This window comes from Miscanthus floridulus, chromosome 6, assembly GCF_019320115.1.
Source record: "Miscanthus floridulus cultivar M001 chromosome 6, ASM1932011v1, whole genome shotgun sequence".
NCBI classification, from domain to species: domain Eukaryota; kingdom Viridiplantae; phylum Streptophyta; class Magnoliopsida; order Poales; family Poaceae; genus Miscanthus; species Miscanthus floridulus.
Window position 1 is genome coordinate 59,838,582 of NC_089585.1, and position 15,559 is coordinate 59,854,140.

Sequence of the window (15,559 nt, forward strand, 5' to 3'; positions counted from 1 at the left end):
GTTCAAATCTTGGAGGTTAATCTACTTTTTTTGTAATTTTTTCAACACCATGCAAAAAATGTATTTCAAAATATGGAAACTTTATATATAATTTTGGGATAGTAAATGATTTCAAATGGATTTTGCTGTCATTTTTTTCACGCCATGCTAAATTTTAGTTTCAAAATATGAAAACTTTAAAAAAAATTAGGATAGTAAATGATTTTCAAATGGAAAAGTTGTCAAATATAAGTTTTTAGAACTCATCTAGATGTACAATTTTTGTTTTGGTTGTTTCTTCATTTGAGTTTGTTTAACAATTTAAAATTTGAATTTTAAAATATGAGAACTTTAAATAGAATTTTAGTGTAGTAATTGATTTTAAATGAAAAAGTCATCAACAACAAAGTTGTACAACTCATCGAGATGTCCATCTTTTGTTTTCATCATTTCTCCATCCGAATTTGTTTGAACAATTCAAAACTTATGTTCCAATAGCTCAAGTCATGTTTCCTACGACAAATAAAATAAAACTCTAGATTTTACACAAACATTCAAGTGGGCTAGTGGTAGTGCAATGTTGGTGTCCTCTTAAGAGTGATGATAGGTTGTAGGTTTAAATCTTGGTTGCTCCATTTTTATTTTCTTATCATTTTTCCACGCCATGCTAAAGATTAGTATGTGATGAGAATTTTGAAAAGAATTTTACAATAGTAAATGATTTCAAATAAAAATGTTTGGCCTATTTTTTTATTATTTTTCATGCCATGCTAAAGTTTAATATAACAAATAAAGTAAAACACCTAGCAATACAAATGTTGCCAGCAACATTGTATTGCAACGAGCACACAGGCCTATAGCAACACAAAAAATCATGGCAACAGTACCATGATATTGCGTCCATTTAGGATTCTAGTTGTAATAAGTACCTAACAATTGCAACCCCATTGAAGATTATTACAACCCAAAAAATGTGGCAATAGGAACATGTTATTGCATCCATTCAGGATTCTTATTGCAATAACCACCTAACAATTGCAACACCACCAAAGATTATTGCAACCTAAAACAACCATGGCAATAGTTATAAGCACTCAAATGACATAGGAGTGTATAACAAATGAGAATATATCTTGGAAAATTGAGAATATATCAACTTATCGGTTTCTTTATTTTTAATCCCTATTTTTATAATGACTAAGTTCTATTAAAACAAAAGAAATATTAGAAATCAATTTCATGCGTATTCGGTGTGGATTCATCTCGAAGGTATATGCATATCCCAAAAGAAATATTCAAAATCAACATAGGGCACCGAAGCTTGTTAAGCTCATTTAACCAATTAATTGTTACACTTAAACGTGCATGTCTTGTTAAGTGTTCATGTGGTAAGTTCATTTAGACTTATGTGACACTTAAACTTGTCAAGTCCACTTTTGTAACATTTTACTTGTAACATTAAATTTTGTGTTACTATTATCATTATTAGTAACACATTTTTATAAAACAAGTGTTTTGTGTTACAACCTATGTCCGTAACATATAGTTCGTGTTACTATTAAATTTCTTTGGAACACATTGATGAATGTGTTATAAGATTGTGTTACAATATCCTTATTTTGTAGTAGTGGAAGGTGGATGGCGTCTACTGTCACACCCTTGATAGTGAAGGTGCCACACACCTCCAAGAAGTGTTGATGGTGGGCATTGGCATCCTCATGAGGCTTCTCACAAAATGGGTTGTCTTGCACCATGTTGATAAGCACAAGCTTAAGCTCAAAAGTGCCATCCCCCAAGTTGAATTGGGGTCCCATGGCCACATCAGTGGCTGATGGGCCTGAGAAGTCAGCGATCGACTTTTGAACCATAGATTCCTTAGGTGGTGGTGCGAAGCTTCCATCCTAGAACGGATTCAGGTTCGAGATGAACCTTTGAGGAGGAACTTTACGGCATCTAGTATTCCTCAACAATTGCTCAGGATCTTCAACGAAATTTCCTGGCAATTGGAAATCGCTCATACACTGTCTTGCTTCACAACAATGAGAAACAAAGATAGGGGTAAGCCCCTACACTAATTGATAACTAATTTGATGGTAAATTCCAGATTCAATTTTATTAAAATTCCTAGGTTGATGCTTTCTTCGGTGACGGCGCTAGAAATGTTTATTGGTATTTCTTATGTCTATTGGATAATTCTGCAAGCACACAGAATATATTGCTGTAGCACTTCACCCGAGAGTATTCTAAGGTATCATTATTTATTTTTATCCCAAGGGAAAGCGGTAACTAGGAATGATAATAAAAGAGAGATCCTTATATACCACAACTTAGTATCAACTAGTATATGGGGTAAACAAAATATGGTAGGGAGGGATGATGATGAAACAAGCCAAGATAAAGATAAATAAGATAACTAGTAAGTATAGCTAGGTGGGAGGACAACGAGAGAGTATAGGACTCCTATGTTTCTAACCTACTCGTGTAACAACCAAATCACACAATCGAGACACACAGATTGATACCTCACAACAAGTATGCTAGGCGATAGGTGAGACAATAGGAGACAAAACCCCTATCCAAAGCGGCTACCTTGTTACTGGAGCCCTACCTTTTAAGAACTTATCTACAACACATGGTGGAATGCAATGGTTAGATAGGGCTGTCACCACCTGCTAGCTACCACAAACAATCCGTGCAACAAGTGGTAACCAAAGGCAAGATCGTGTATAAGCACTACGCTTACACTTTCTCTCACTACTCTAGCTATAGTTACGAGGCCAACTAGAGCACCCTGTGATAGGCGATGATTGCAATACAGGTGTGTTTCCAATATCACAATCTAGTATATAACAACTCTATGACTAGATAAGCCACAACAATACTACAACTAGTATAATATTGCACAAGCTAAAGACTGAGTAAAGTAGAGAAAGAGTAATATATTGAATAAGGTAAAGTCTTACAAAAGAAAGGAAAAGGTACAAGAGCTATACCAGACTCTCCAAAAGATAGCTCTGGAAGACCCAAGCAAAGCTCACTACTCAACTCTAACTCCCACTCTAGACTACACTACTAAGATAAAGTGGACTAACTACTCTTCACTTGAGCTTGTAGGCTTCTTCACCATGAATGGAGAGGGGGAGTGACCCTCTATTTATAGGTAGAGGTAGAGGGGGTGCCACGTCAGTGATCCGTGTGCTTCCTCAACATGGCCCTTGGATCCAATGACCTTGAACCGACCTTTGATCAATGGTTCAGATTAAGGAGGATGCATGGAGGCATGCATAGAGGCAGTGGTGAAATTTCAGGTTGGTTAGCTCCTTAGCGAGGTCGCCCAACCTCCAATGGCAGGTGGGCCCACTCTCCTTCTTCTAGAAGCATGTCCCACATGTAAGTGAGTGTGTATGAGGTGTGAGTCATCTTAGTCACGTCAGGTTGCTTCACTTATGGGCCCATGAATCCATGTGACTTGATCCTCCACCCTTGAGAGAAAACACAAGTGTGATCCAAGGGTGGGGAATGATTTTGGGATGCTTCACATGGATATTGGTGACTTGGCATGGCCTAGTGGGCCCAAGTAGAGGTTGGGCGACCTCTATATGGAGCCTCATAGGCTCATCTTCTTCAGTTTTGTGACATCCTGTATACACATGTTCAAAGTACAAGTGGAACTCGTTATTGATAAAATATGCTCATGACATGTTGCCCCCCTTTGAAACCGAGGCTGTTGATGGTGTTTTGAGTGTGTAATTTTGTGATATTTTCATCGTCAACAACCATGACCATTGAACAGATGGTTCATACGGTCAAGCGACGGTGATGTTCACCTTGACATAGACGTGCCGGACGTCAAAGCGATAGTGAAAGTGCACTACACACAGTCGTATCGTGTGCAATGCAATGGTTTTCATGACCATTACATAGGCGGTTTGGACTCCCAACCAACGGTGCTGTTCACCTCACCATAGACGTATCGGACGTGAAAGCGACGGTGAACCTATAGTGCACACAGTTAGGTCGTGCTGCAAGGCGACGGTGATTATCACAATTACAATCGAATCATTGACCATTGCGGTGGTGTTGACGAGCCATCACCGTCGGTTCTGAACCGACCGTGATGACTTCGACTATCACCATCGAGTGTTTACTGCCGAGGCAAAAAACGGCTGCGATGGGGGTTACGAAACGACCGTGATAGGTCTGCATGTAGTATTGACACCTCTCTTGGCTGGTTTGGGGTCCTATTTATAGCCTTAATAGATGAGCTAGCCATTGAAAGCTTGGCACCCTTTCCTACGTACAGTCGGATCGAGCGGGGGGGGGGGGGGGCGTTGGACAATTGGGGTGTCAGGGTCTGACGCTTTGTCAGAGCTAGCTGTTTCTTACCATTGTCGACCATTGCCATCGCCTCTACGGTTTACACTGGGCCAGACCGTCGGATTGGTCCGACGCTGCCCTATCGGACTGGGTCCAACATTTTTCTCCTCTTGGGAACCATTCTGGAAACCGTCAAACTGCAATTTCAATTGGTCTGATGCTTCCATTGAGCAAAGTCTAATGCTCTTGCTGCCTCTGTGCCTTGATGAACAGTGAGCTCGTTTGGTCCGACGCTATGCCTAACGCTACTGCTAAGAATTTCACTGAATCGGACTAGTCTGACACTTTAGGGGCTAACGACCCCCTAAGGGTCCGACGCCCTGTTGTCTTCTCCCTTCTTTGATTCTTCACGTCCCTTGCGTCTGGCTTGGTCCCCTTCTTGTGCCTTGGACTTGTGCATGTCTGGTAGGTCTTCAATCAAGCTTTCTAATGTCTTTGCTTGTGGTGTTTACCATCCGGATCGCACTGTTTCCTAAGTCGAAGCCACCTTTGCACCTTATTGGACTACAAAATAAACACTCACAAATTCATTAGTCCAACTTGATCATATTGATCATCAAATACCAAAATCTGAACTAAATGGGCCAAGAATCTAGTTTCCTTACAAAAACCAAAGGCTACTATAATTGTGTAGGGGCTTGCGTTGTGTGGAAATAGAGCTAGAGCAAAGTAGATGCTTGTAGGGATTTTTGTTGTACTAATCACCTTTGCACTAGTGTTATGAAGTTTTTAGAATATTTTTATAGGTTATTCATCCCTTTCTAGCCATCTAGATACTTTCAACGTCGACAGACAAACACAAGAAAAAGAGACTAGACTACTGATAGAAGTGGGGACTCACGTATCCTACCTTTAATTCAACGGATAGCTGGTCACTTATCCACGTCCTACCTAAATCAGACTTGAGTGTGGATTTGGGGAATGGATTAGGATATTCATCAACATGTCTAATTTCAATGTCAAAAGGCTAATTTAGAGTAAAAATGAGTTTGCAGAGCGGGTATGAGGGAATAGAGATGGGATCATTCCCCATCCCATCCCTGCAAACTTGACAAAGACTAATTATTTTATGCTCTAATCCTTGTATAGGGAGTAAATTTCTCACCGCCATCTTTTAATATGGAAATTTCCCTCGTAGAATCGGGCGGTGCCGTTACCTATTACCATCTCTAGACTACCGCTCCACCTATTTCAGTCGGCACCGCACCATGTTGGCTATGACACCAACAGCCCGGTAAGCGCTAACCCTACACCCCCGCAGCCAATCAGCTCGTGGCATTTGATCGAGCCCTCTTGACCACTACCCAAGATGCGCCTCCGCACACGTGGCTTTCCAACGCCCCACTGCAGCCGCCTGCCCAATGGGCAGCGGCCACGCATTCTCCCTTCCCTGGACTACTCTTGGTGGGTGGAGAGAGCCGCAGAAGGCAACTGGAGGAAAGAAGACGATAACAACTTAGCACGGGAGGAGGAAGTGGAGAGGACGGCGCGAGGCTTGGCCGTGCCGGCGAGTTGGGGTGCTTTTCCTGCGGTCGGAGATGCGACCGTTGGGACCCGGGAGACAGCGCAGTTCGGCTTCGGGTTCGGGGGCGGCTCCCGCGACGGCGGCCGCCACCTGAGCAGGATGTTTAACTGGAACGACCAGCAGCCGCAGGTGCCCCTCCCCGTCTGCCTTTCCCGTGATAGTCTAGAATCTTGCGTTATGCTTGCTCACTTGGTTGGATCTGCTCGGGCTCTATATTTCGTTGCGTCATTCCGTGCCCCACGCGCTCTAATTCACTAGGTTTTTTAGTTTGGATGTGGTTGTTCCGGAAGGGAATTTGCTGTTATCCCATACCGTTGGGGGTTAAAGTTGGGGGAGTTGGAGGTGCAAGGGACTACGAGCGGAAGCGTAGAATTCTTGCTACGCAGGTCGACTGCATCCCTGCAGGTTGCAGCAGTGCGAGCCTTTTGGACACTTTCTGTGCTAACAAGCATGACTAGGGGACAATTCTGCTTTGATTGCCTCTACTTCTGAAGCGTGTAAGATTGTCTAATGCCCAGAGCAGTGCTGGAATATGGACTTATATGTTCTATTGGAAGAAAGCTAAGGGAGTCTTTATAAGTTTCATGGCTCTTAGAATGTTCCCTCCATAGTTTGTTGGAAAAAAAAGTAGTGAACTGAGCCTGTAAATGTTTTTATGAACTTGATGGTTTTACTGATAGCTGCTGAAGTGAACTGCAAACTGGTTCTGTAGTAAATCACAATGTCAATTTTTCTTATTTGCGCTACTCATTTTGGTGCATGCCACTCAGTTGGCAATGTTCTACTCTATTGATTTCAGTATTTCCTCATAAAGGATAACTTTATTCAGGAACCTTGAATTCAGATATGCTCATATGAATTTAAGGACATAACATATTATACTGAATACTTTGGACCTTCAGCGATAATATCTAATACACTACACTTTTGCTTTGTGCTTGATTATTTCTCTGAATTTTGAATTGGACTTTCAACTCTGAACCTTGCACCATTTACCATCACATCACTAAATGCTCTCACTTCTTTTGGATTTTAACATTCTCCTTCCAGTCTCATATTATTGTTTTGGACATGAGCATATACTGGACTCTACTCACTACTTCTGCTAGGAATTTTGATTTTATACAGAAAATTTCAATTATATTTTAGATTTGGTCTATTTTTCAACTTGATCTTGTAACATAAGATATCGAAATTTATGTGATCCTTTAAAGAAATTTGGATAGAAGGGCGGGCCTGGTGCACGTGGTAGAGTCTTACCGCCTGTGACCGGAAGGTCCCGGGTTCGAGTCGCGGTCTCCTCGCATTGTACAGGCGAGGGTAAGGCTTGCCACTAACACCCTTCCCCAGACCCCGCACAGAGCGGGAGCTCTCTGCACTGGGTACGCCCTTTAAAGAAATTTGGATGAATGTGCACTTGTTAGGTTCCCATCGGATGAATATAGATAATTTTAATTCCTTTTCTCTTTTATTGTTGGAGATTGATCACATCCCTGGCTTGGGGGGGCAGCGCCAGGCACGTCCATCCAACCCCAGGGCATCAAGAATCTGATGCCTGGGATGGATGCGTGCCAGGCAGGTTTCTCAGAGATCTAAGCAAACAAGCTGGTATGCCCATTTTTTATTATTTGTTTCCTTTTGGAATGCAGGTAGGGGATGCAATATGGGCTGAGTTCAATGAGAGTGAGGACCATATTGTGCCTTATCCTAAAGGTGCAGAAGATAGTACGACTTGCAAGAACAATGAGGAAGAGGCGGCTAGTATTGCTGGCATCACTGAACATTCTGCAGGTGTTCAAACTGGACTTCAAGGGATGGAAAAGCAGACTGCAAATCAGACAAGTGCACATTTTTCAGCCACACGAATTGACATGGAATCCTGGCCTGACCTTCCTTCCCTTGAATCCTACACTTGATAGAAACTATAGTGATGACAACATAGCATCCACATATCTGGATTTCAGTGCTGAACCCAGTTTACAGAAAGTGACAGGAAAAGCTACAGGTTCATTTCTTCTTTCAGCATGCTGCATTGCCAAATGTTTATTGTATTTCTGCTTCAGTTTGAAAACTTCTAGTCCAACAGATATACCTAAAAAAATCATGCAATTATGAAAAATAAGATGATACTGAGTTACATAGCTTTTCTTGATCTGTATACAGGGCAACTAGATGGTGAATCAGAAGTGTTCGGTAATGATCAAGAAGAAAAGAGTAACAGTTTCCTTGATTGCGACTGGGGCAATATTGGAGATTTTGATGATTTTGACCGTCTATTTAGGTACGATTGGAAACTCAAAACTTTTTACTCAACTCATGAGTTGAATTTGCAGTCATTGATTCTTTCATGGCTGGATAGTACTATCGAATTTCGTAGTCTTATCAAGTGATAATTTTTGCAGCAATAGTGATTCCATATTTGGTAATGAGATAGTTGCCAACTGACAGCGATTTTCTTTCTGCATCTTCGAATTTGATGGATAATGCTGTGCAATCAATCCCAATTCCGGTTTGTGAACATAGAACTTTGATTTTTTGCTGTTTTTTTCCACATTCTTCTCACTGTGATTTGTTTGTTTCTGTTAAAAAGCAACTACCATTGAAGTAAACAACCATCATGTGACCGTGGGACCTTCTTTGCTTCTGACTAACGAAATTTCCAGTGGTGTTACCAAACAAGAAAATAAGGTACACAAAAAAAATGCATTTACATATGTTCCTATGTTTAGAATTATTTCTTGGCTACTCTGGTTGTCCACTTTTGGCAGGTAGCAAATGCTAATGCTAAATCTGGAGAGGAAGCTGAGATTAAAATTCATCTGACTTGTGAATATTCTGGGAAACCAAATCAGTTCTTGCAGGAAGTAGAATTCATGTGATATACTCTGCCAAACTCTTTATGAATGAGATCACTTCTGAGCTTGTTTGCTTCAAACTGAAGCACCAATTGATATGCTGATGTTTCTCATCTGGATTGATGTCATAAAACAAAATGGCATTTAAATATGGGACAATTGCAGTGCGAATCTGTCAACAAACTGTTTCTGACAAAACTTTAGATCTTTTGAGAAAATCTTGTCATAATAATGTGATATCTCATATTTGTCAGCTATGCTCCAGTTGGTTCTCTCAAGTCGATTATAAAAAAGTTTTTGGTGCACTCAAGTACATTAAGCACAAAGTAAAGCTTTTACTAGCAAAATGAGCTCAAAATATGTCCTGTCAATCTTCTTTGTTATCTCTTCCGAAACCTAGCTTTAGAGCCTGGTTAATCTGCCCACTTGATTGCCACTTTTTAGCATCTGATTTGAGGGGGTGATTTTCTTAGTTCAATGATAAATTAACCACTCCGTGTAGGTCGAAGTGCAGAAGAGGCCAGTCAGGTCACGCAGAAAACCAGAGGAAAGAGGTAAAAGTAAAATATCCAGCAGTACAAGTGGCCTCTCCCAGAGCAAAGTAGAGAATCCATCAACCAATTTGCAAGCTCCTATGCAACCTGTAACAAACTCCTCAATATGCACTGTTCCAGGATAGCAAGAAGATAGGACAAGTTCAGCATGCTAATCAGTTTATGTTTCCTGGATATGGGTATCCTGCAGTATCCATTTCCTACCATTCCGTTAGTGTCAAACATTCAAGCTGAAGGCTATCAGACAAAACCAACTGGCACAAGCTACCGAACTTTGGAAGATTCCCCAAAACAGTCAAGTTCCATAGAAATGTCACAAGACATTCCATCAAGACCAGTGACAATGACACCACAAGAAAAGATTGAAAAGCTTAGGCGCCGGCAGCAAATGCAAGCACTGATAGCTATTCAGCAACAGCAGCAACAGTTTGGTCAAGAGGGTTCTGGCAGTGACACAATGGTGTCTCAAGCATACTCCCCTAGGAACAAAAATCCGGATTCCTTAGCGAGTTCAATTGTCATAGATGAAAATGCAAATAAGGTTTTTTCGCCTGAGATGATTCCAACTAACCATGACCTGGTTCACAAGAGTTCTGCAATTTCAGATGATCCCTTTATAGAGGAAAAAATATATTATCAGCTACAAGATGCTCTTGGCAAGGCAATTTGTTAACCCATTCGATTTCATTGATTCTTCATATGTTTACTGATAGTATTATTGAGTTGCTGGGGATGTGCAATAGAAAAGTTAACTTTTTTAATCCTTCTGACACAGTTGGATACCAAAACTCGACTATGCATTCGAGATAGTTTGCTTCGTTTGGCCTATAGTGCAGCAGAGAGACAAATTGACTGGTGATAGGAGCAGCACTAACAAGACTAATAAAGATGAAGATGAAGCTTCCGAAAATGATGCATCTACTAGGAGAACAAGGTAGAGTACACTAAAAATGGGTTTATTAACGTGTTCCTGCATTACTATCAGGTAATTGATATTATGCAATGTAAAGTCATCCAGTGACCTCAAATAATTTCTTATTTACCATCTATGCAACAGTCGGACCAGACTTTTTATGTGCGCTTCTCATGGATTAGTTTGTATTCCAGTGTTTTAATCACTGAAAGCATTCAGAATGGCTCAGTTTATATATTATGATCTCAGGTCTCCAACTAAGGAAGCAGAAACGACCACTAATCCAATTGATCGTATAGTGGCCCATTTGCTGTTTCATAGACATTGCTCCAAGGTTGCAACAGCAACAAAAGAGGAAATCATATCCTCAACCCCCTTGATACTAGAACCTGGTGAGTTGCCTATATGCATCTAAATATCATGTTACCATATATGCTCGCGCAATCAACACATAGTAACCCTTTTGCAAATTTCAAAATGTGCAGAACCGAAGGTACCCTTGGGAACTCCTAGGGTGCCATCAGAAGATCAACGAGATGAGCAAGAAATTGTATTGCAGCCATCACAATAATGTGAGATGTGCTAGAAGATAAGGTTTTACTCAATTTGAGTAAAATTATGTGCATTTAGTTAGCCTGTGAATCTAATGTCATCCTTCTAATGAGCATACAGATGCTGATTTTATCAACTGTTCAGAATCAAAATGATAGCAAACCCAGTGATGATGGCAATCTGCTGATCACCTGTGGCTCCGGAGATCCCTTGTGTAATATGTAACCATTTCAGCATTGTAGCATCCTTTTTTTCATCCTGTAAGAACATCTCAGACTGTATTGGAACCTACGATTGTGTGTCGAGCCCTAAAAAGAGCAAAACTTGGCTCTGGACATCATTATGATTAACTCAATGTATGTCCTATCCACCCATTTCCTTTGAAGAGAAGGCCTTTTTTCTCTTACGTAACCGCCCAATGTTTGCCTGTTTGGATCCATGGGGTTAAAGTTTAGCGTACCTCTCTTAGTCACCTTTTAGAACAGGAGGGCTAAAAGTGGGGGCTAAACTTAGCCTGTCTCTTTTTCATTAACCCTCCAAAGTGGGCTAAATAGGGATAAAAGTGGTCTCTTCGTGTCAAAAGATACATATTACCTCCATCCCCCTGTTTTAGTCTTGTGTATGAGTATTAATTAGGGGCAAATGGGTCATGATAGGGTACATGGCTAATTTTTAGCTCCTAAATCAAACCGTCCCATGGGTTAAACTTTAGCCTCTTCATTTTAAGGGCTAATCTTTAGTCCTGGGCTAAAGTTTAGTCTCATGGATCCAAACAGGATATTAGAGGTGGCTGCTTGGAAAATATTGATGGCACATAAACTCAAGTGTCTCTGAAGAGTGAAATCCATAGAGCAGTATTATCGTCCTTGGCATACATTTTCCGAGTGGTGAAAATTGTGAATGATTTTTCAAAGAACAGTGGGTAGTCATTGTAGGGGTAGCGTGACAATTGTGTGTTTTGTTAAGCCGACCATCAGGCATGGGTAAGATATTCTTTTGGTTTTCAATATTACTATTGATGTGAATTTTAAGCGTTCTATTTTACTGCAGTTGCGATTGATGGGAAAGATCTCTCCTTCGCTATGGGCGTATCATCCAATAATTCCTTGAACGAGAACGCTGCTACGGATTGCGTTAACCCAAGTCCAAAGACGGATATAAAATAGAGAGGACCAAATTTCTCTGTCCCTTTTTTCTCTCTCTCGTTTATTTATTTGACCACTTGTTATGTACGTAGTACGGGGCATGTACAAATGTTACTCATCAAACTCCGCAGGGAGCACAGATCACCCTCTGTATATGTTCTAGTAGGAGTATTTAAGTTACAATATTCACTAAGTATGTCACAAAAATAAAAATAAAAAAGAATCAATTGAAATATCCTCCTTCACACCCACGCTTCAATCAAATCAATGGTATAATATCTTGTGTTCCACCACCAATCCCGCACGGTGGCGCTGCCTCTGCTGCGCCAGTGGCCATACGCCTCGCGCAACCGGCGGCGGAACCGTGCCATGTCTAGCCGCACCTTCTGGCCGTCCAGATAAACCTGCTTGGTGACCTGCCACCCCTTGGCGTTCACGGTATCCGGGTCAGTCAGCACCGGGTCGTCGTTGGCGTACTGCCCGTAAATCGAGCTCTCGGACGGCAGGATTTTGTACGGCATGTAGCGTAGGCCCAGCCGCCGGGCAGGCTCGCCGTAGTACGTCTCGGCGGCCCAGTCGGTGCCAAGCGGCACCACCTGAATGAACACCGAGCCCGGGCGCATGAACAGGAAGTGCGTCATGGCCGCGCCGTGCACGCCCACCATGACGTCCGAGGCGTTCAGGGCGCGGTACATCTTGGCGAGCTCCGTGTCCTGGCGTGGCTGGAGCACGGCGACGCGGAACCCGGCGCCGGCAGCGGCGCGAACCAGCTCAGCTTCGTTCTCGATCGCGCGCGACCCGTTCCGAGAGATGATCGTGAGCCGAGGCTTGTCACCCTCATCTGTCTTGGTGCGCCGGCTCCGCTTGCTTGATCGATGACGTTGCTGTCTCCTCGCAGCAGCAGCTTCTTTGTCCTCCTCCTCCTTGACGATTGTCTGGATGCGACCACGGTGAGCGTGGTCAAGCATCTGGCGGAAATCCTGGATCGTCTGGTTGGCTGGCATCCGCACGGCGTCGATGGCAAGCTCGTCGTGGATGCGAAGCCCAACGACGGCCTCGGGGAAGCAGTGCGTGCGGCGGTCGTTGGTGAAATCGATGGGCGGGTGGTCGGAGAGCTGCTCAACGATGTGGCCGTACTTGGTCATCCACCAGTCGTGGTACTCGAGCATGACGAAGACCACCTTCTTGTTGTAGTGGCGCGTGGTGATGTAGAGCGGGATGATGCCGTCGTTGAACTCGTGGTACACGTTGCCCGTATAGCCGCCGGTGGAGAAGACGACGGCGGGGACGTCGTGACGGACGTCGCAGCTGCCGGGCGCGGCGGCGTCTCCCTCGGGCGCGGAGCGGAGGCGGAGCTCGTCGATGGTGCTCATGATGCTGGACTCCCACTTGCGCGTGTATGGGCGGATGCGCTCGTCGGTGGCCGGTCGAGACGAGTTGGAGTTCGGCGGCAGCAGCACGAAGAGCGAGTGGGAGGCGGCCTGGGTGCGGACGTCCCCGCGCATGACGCAGACGTCGGTGCGGAGCGCGGTGCGGTCGCAGCAGAGGGTGCCGTTGGCCACATCGGCGCAAGGCGGCGCCGGTCCCTCGTCGTCGTGCCGCGCCCTCCTCCCTAGCTGCAGCAGCTCGTCCATGGTTGCGGAGACGGGGCTGCCCGGAAGCAGCAGGAGGAGGCAGGATACGAGCGCGAAGCTGGCAAGCATGCGGAGCAGCGCATCGTGGCCGTGCTTCCGGTGTTGGCAGGCGTAGTCTGCCAGGCGGCCCCGGAGCTCCTTCATCTTGACGCCGCCTGACTCTTCCGCCGGCAGCGGAAGCGGATCCTCTGCCGCCGCCTCGCCCTTCCGGTGGTGGTGCATCATCTCGTCTCAACGCACAGTCGGGTTTTGGGTTTGGGTGAGGGGGCCGGGGGCGTGGTGTTCGAGCCTAAGGGACGCGCGTAGACGAAAGCAGAGTAGAGAGAGTCGTGGACGGCGTAGCACGCGAAAAGCAGAGTAGGAAGAGTCGTGGGCAGGTTCGCGTCGACTCGCGTCTTCTTAAACATGGCGTGGTGGGTGGCGGAACCAAAAACCGCGTCTCAATTCTATGGCTTGCGGGGTAAGGTAAGGGAATGCAATGCAACAGGCCAACACGACGGAAGGCTGCGCCGCTGATGCTGACCGAACGGACCCTGCTGGAGACGGACTGGCAACGCAGCAGCGCAGCGGGCGGGTGGTGGTGGCAGTGGCACCGAACGACCCAACCTGGAGCGTGGCGCGGTTGGCGGCGGCAGCAGCAGGAGGCTGCGGCGGCCTGCTTTCTTTGGTGCCGCTTGCGGGTCTCGGGAGGAATAGTATCCCAGGCGCAGGCAGGCCAGAAGGTTTCTTTGCGCGTTTAGCGGAGGTTGCACCTGATTTGTATGGGGAAGCGTGGTGGTATACTACTGGTATCTAGCTGTACACAGGTGTTCTCTTCTTGGTGCCCGCAGGCTGGGTCATGAGTGCTCTGGATTACGCCGATGAAAACGGATCGGATACGGACGGATATCACCGATATTATATTTGTTTTCATATTTCTGTCCGGATTCGGATTCGAATACGGATAGTGTCAACTATGTCGGATAGGATACGATTGGATATCGACATCATAAATATGCGATTTGAGTATTCGGATACGGATACGGTATCGGATGTTAGATATCCGGACTCGGATACGGACAGATCTCAATCCCTCTAAACGAATTCAGTTTCGAATACGATCGGAAAATATCCGTACCGTTTTTGTCCCTACCTACATGGCTACATGTGATTCATCCGATCCTTCCGTTGGGAGAGGGATGTGAATACGTGATATCTAGCAACCGAGCGATCAGAAGTCATGTTTCGCTTAGGCTGAAATTTAGCCCTTATGTTAATATTTATGCTAAAATATTATAAGAGAAAAATATTATTCTATGGCTGAAAAGTAGCTTAAACGAACAGGGTCCAGCAACCGAGCGAATAGAAGTCCTGTTCGCTTATGCTGAAATTTAATTTATGCTCATACTTATGCTAAAGGGATCGTTCGCTTCGCTGAAAAAACAAGCTAAAACACTGTTCGACTGATTTGTTGTGAGAGAAAAACACTGTTCCGACTGAAAAAACAAGCTAAAAAAGACGGATTATAAGAGAAACGAACATGACCAAAATATTATAAAAGAAAAATATTGTTCTATGACTGAAAAGTAGCTCAAACCAACCGGCCAGAATCACCATCCGTCCATCCATGATGCATGATTAGTTTTTTTTTTTTGAAAGCTGATTAGTTTTAGTTACCTCTGCGGGCTCCAGCAGCCCAGCGCTCCTAACCTCTTTTCCCTTTTCGGATGGGCAAGTTCCGCTGCTTCTTTTTGCCAAGCGGTGGCAGGAGTCCCTCTACATTCCTCGTGGTCTTTTTTTTTGGAAATCAATATGGCAGACTTTATTCATTCAGGATTGTTACATTGATCAAGAGATCTAGTCCTCATGGTCTTTCTGTGATGTATCTATGGAAAAAGAACACAAGTTCGTCTTTTCTATGAAAATTGTTTCCTTTTGATATCTACCTAGACTACTAAAATTTCCTGATATTTGAGTAGTATTTATTTTGCCAACAATTTTTTTGAGGCGCTATCAGCATTTACAAGCGAAAATTGTACATGTGGG

At 44.0% G+C, this 15,559-nt stretch overlaps 1 protein-coding gene and 1 pseudogene across 1 annotated transcript; one reads left to right on the forward strand and one right to left on the reverse strand.

Annotated features, from left to right (window-relative positions):
- Nucleotides 1–5,650: 5,650 nt before the first annotated feature.
- On the forward strand, nt 5,651–11,161 carry LOC136456063 (protein LNK2-like; annotated as a pseudogene).
- A 752-nt stretch (nt 11,162–11,913) lies between these two features.
- On the reverse strand, nt 11,914–14,633 carry LOC136456064 (xylan glycosyltransferase MUCI21-like). Its single transcript, XM_066455823.1, has one exon. The coding sequence runs from the start codon at nt 13,757–13,759 to the stop codon at nt 12,143–12,145; it is 1,617 nt and encodes a 538-aa protein (XP_066311920.1). The 5' UTR covers nt 13,760–14,633; the 3' UTR covers nt 11,914–12,142.
- Between the last annotated feature and the right edge of the window lie 926 nt (nt 14,634–15,559).

Coding starts and splice junctions, on each gene's coding strand:
- LOC136456064 (XM_066455823.1), bottom strand. CDS start 13,759: ATGATGCACCACCACCGGAAGGGCGAGGCGGCGGCAGAGGATCCGCTT.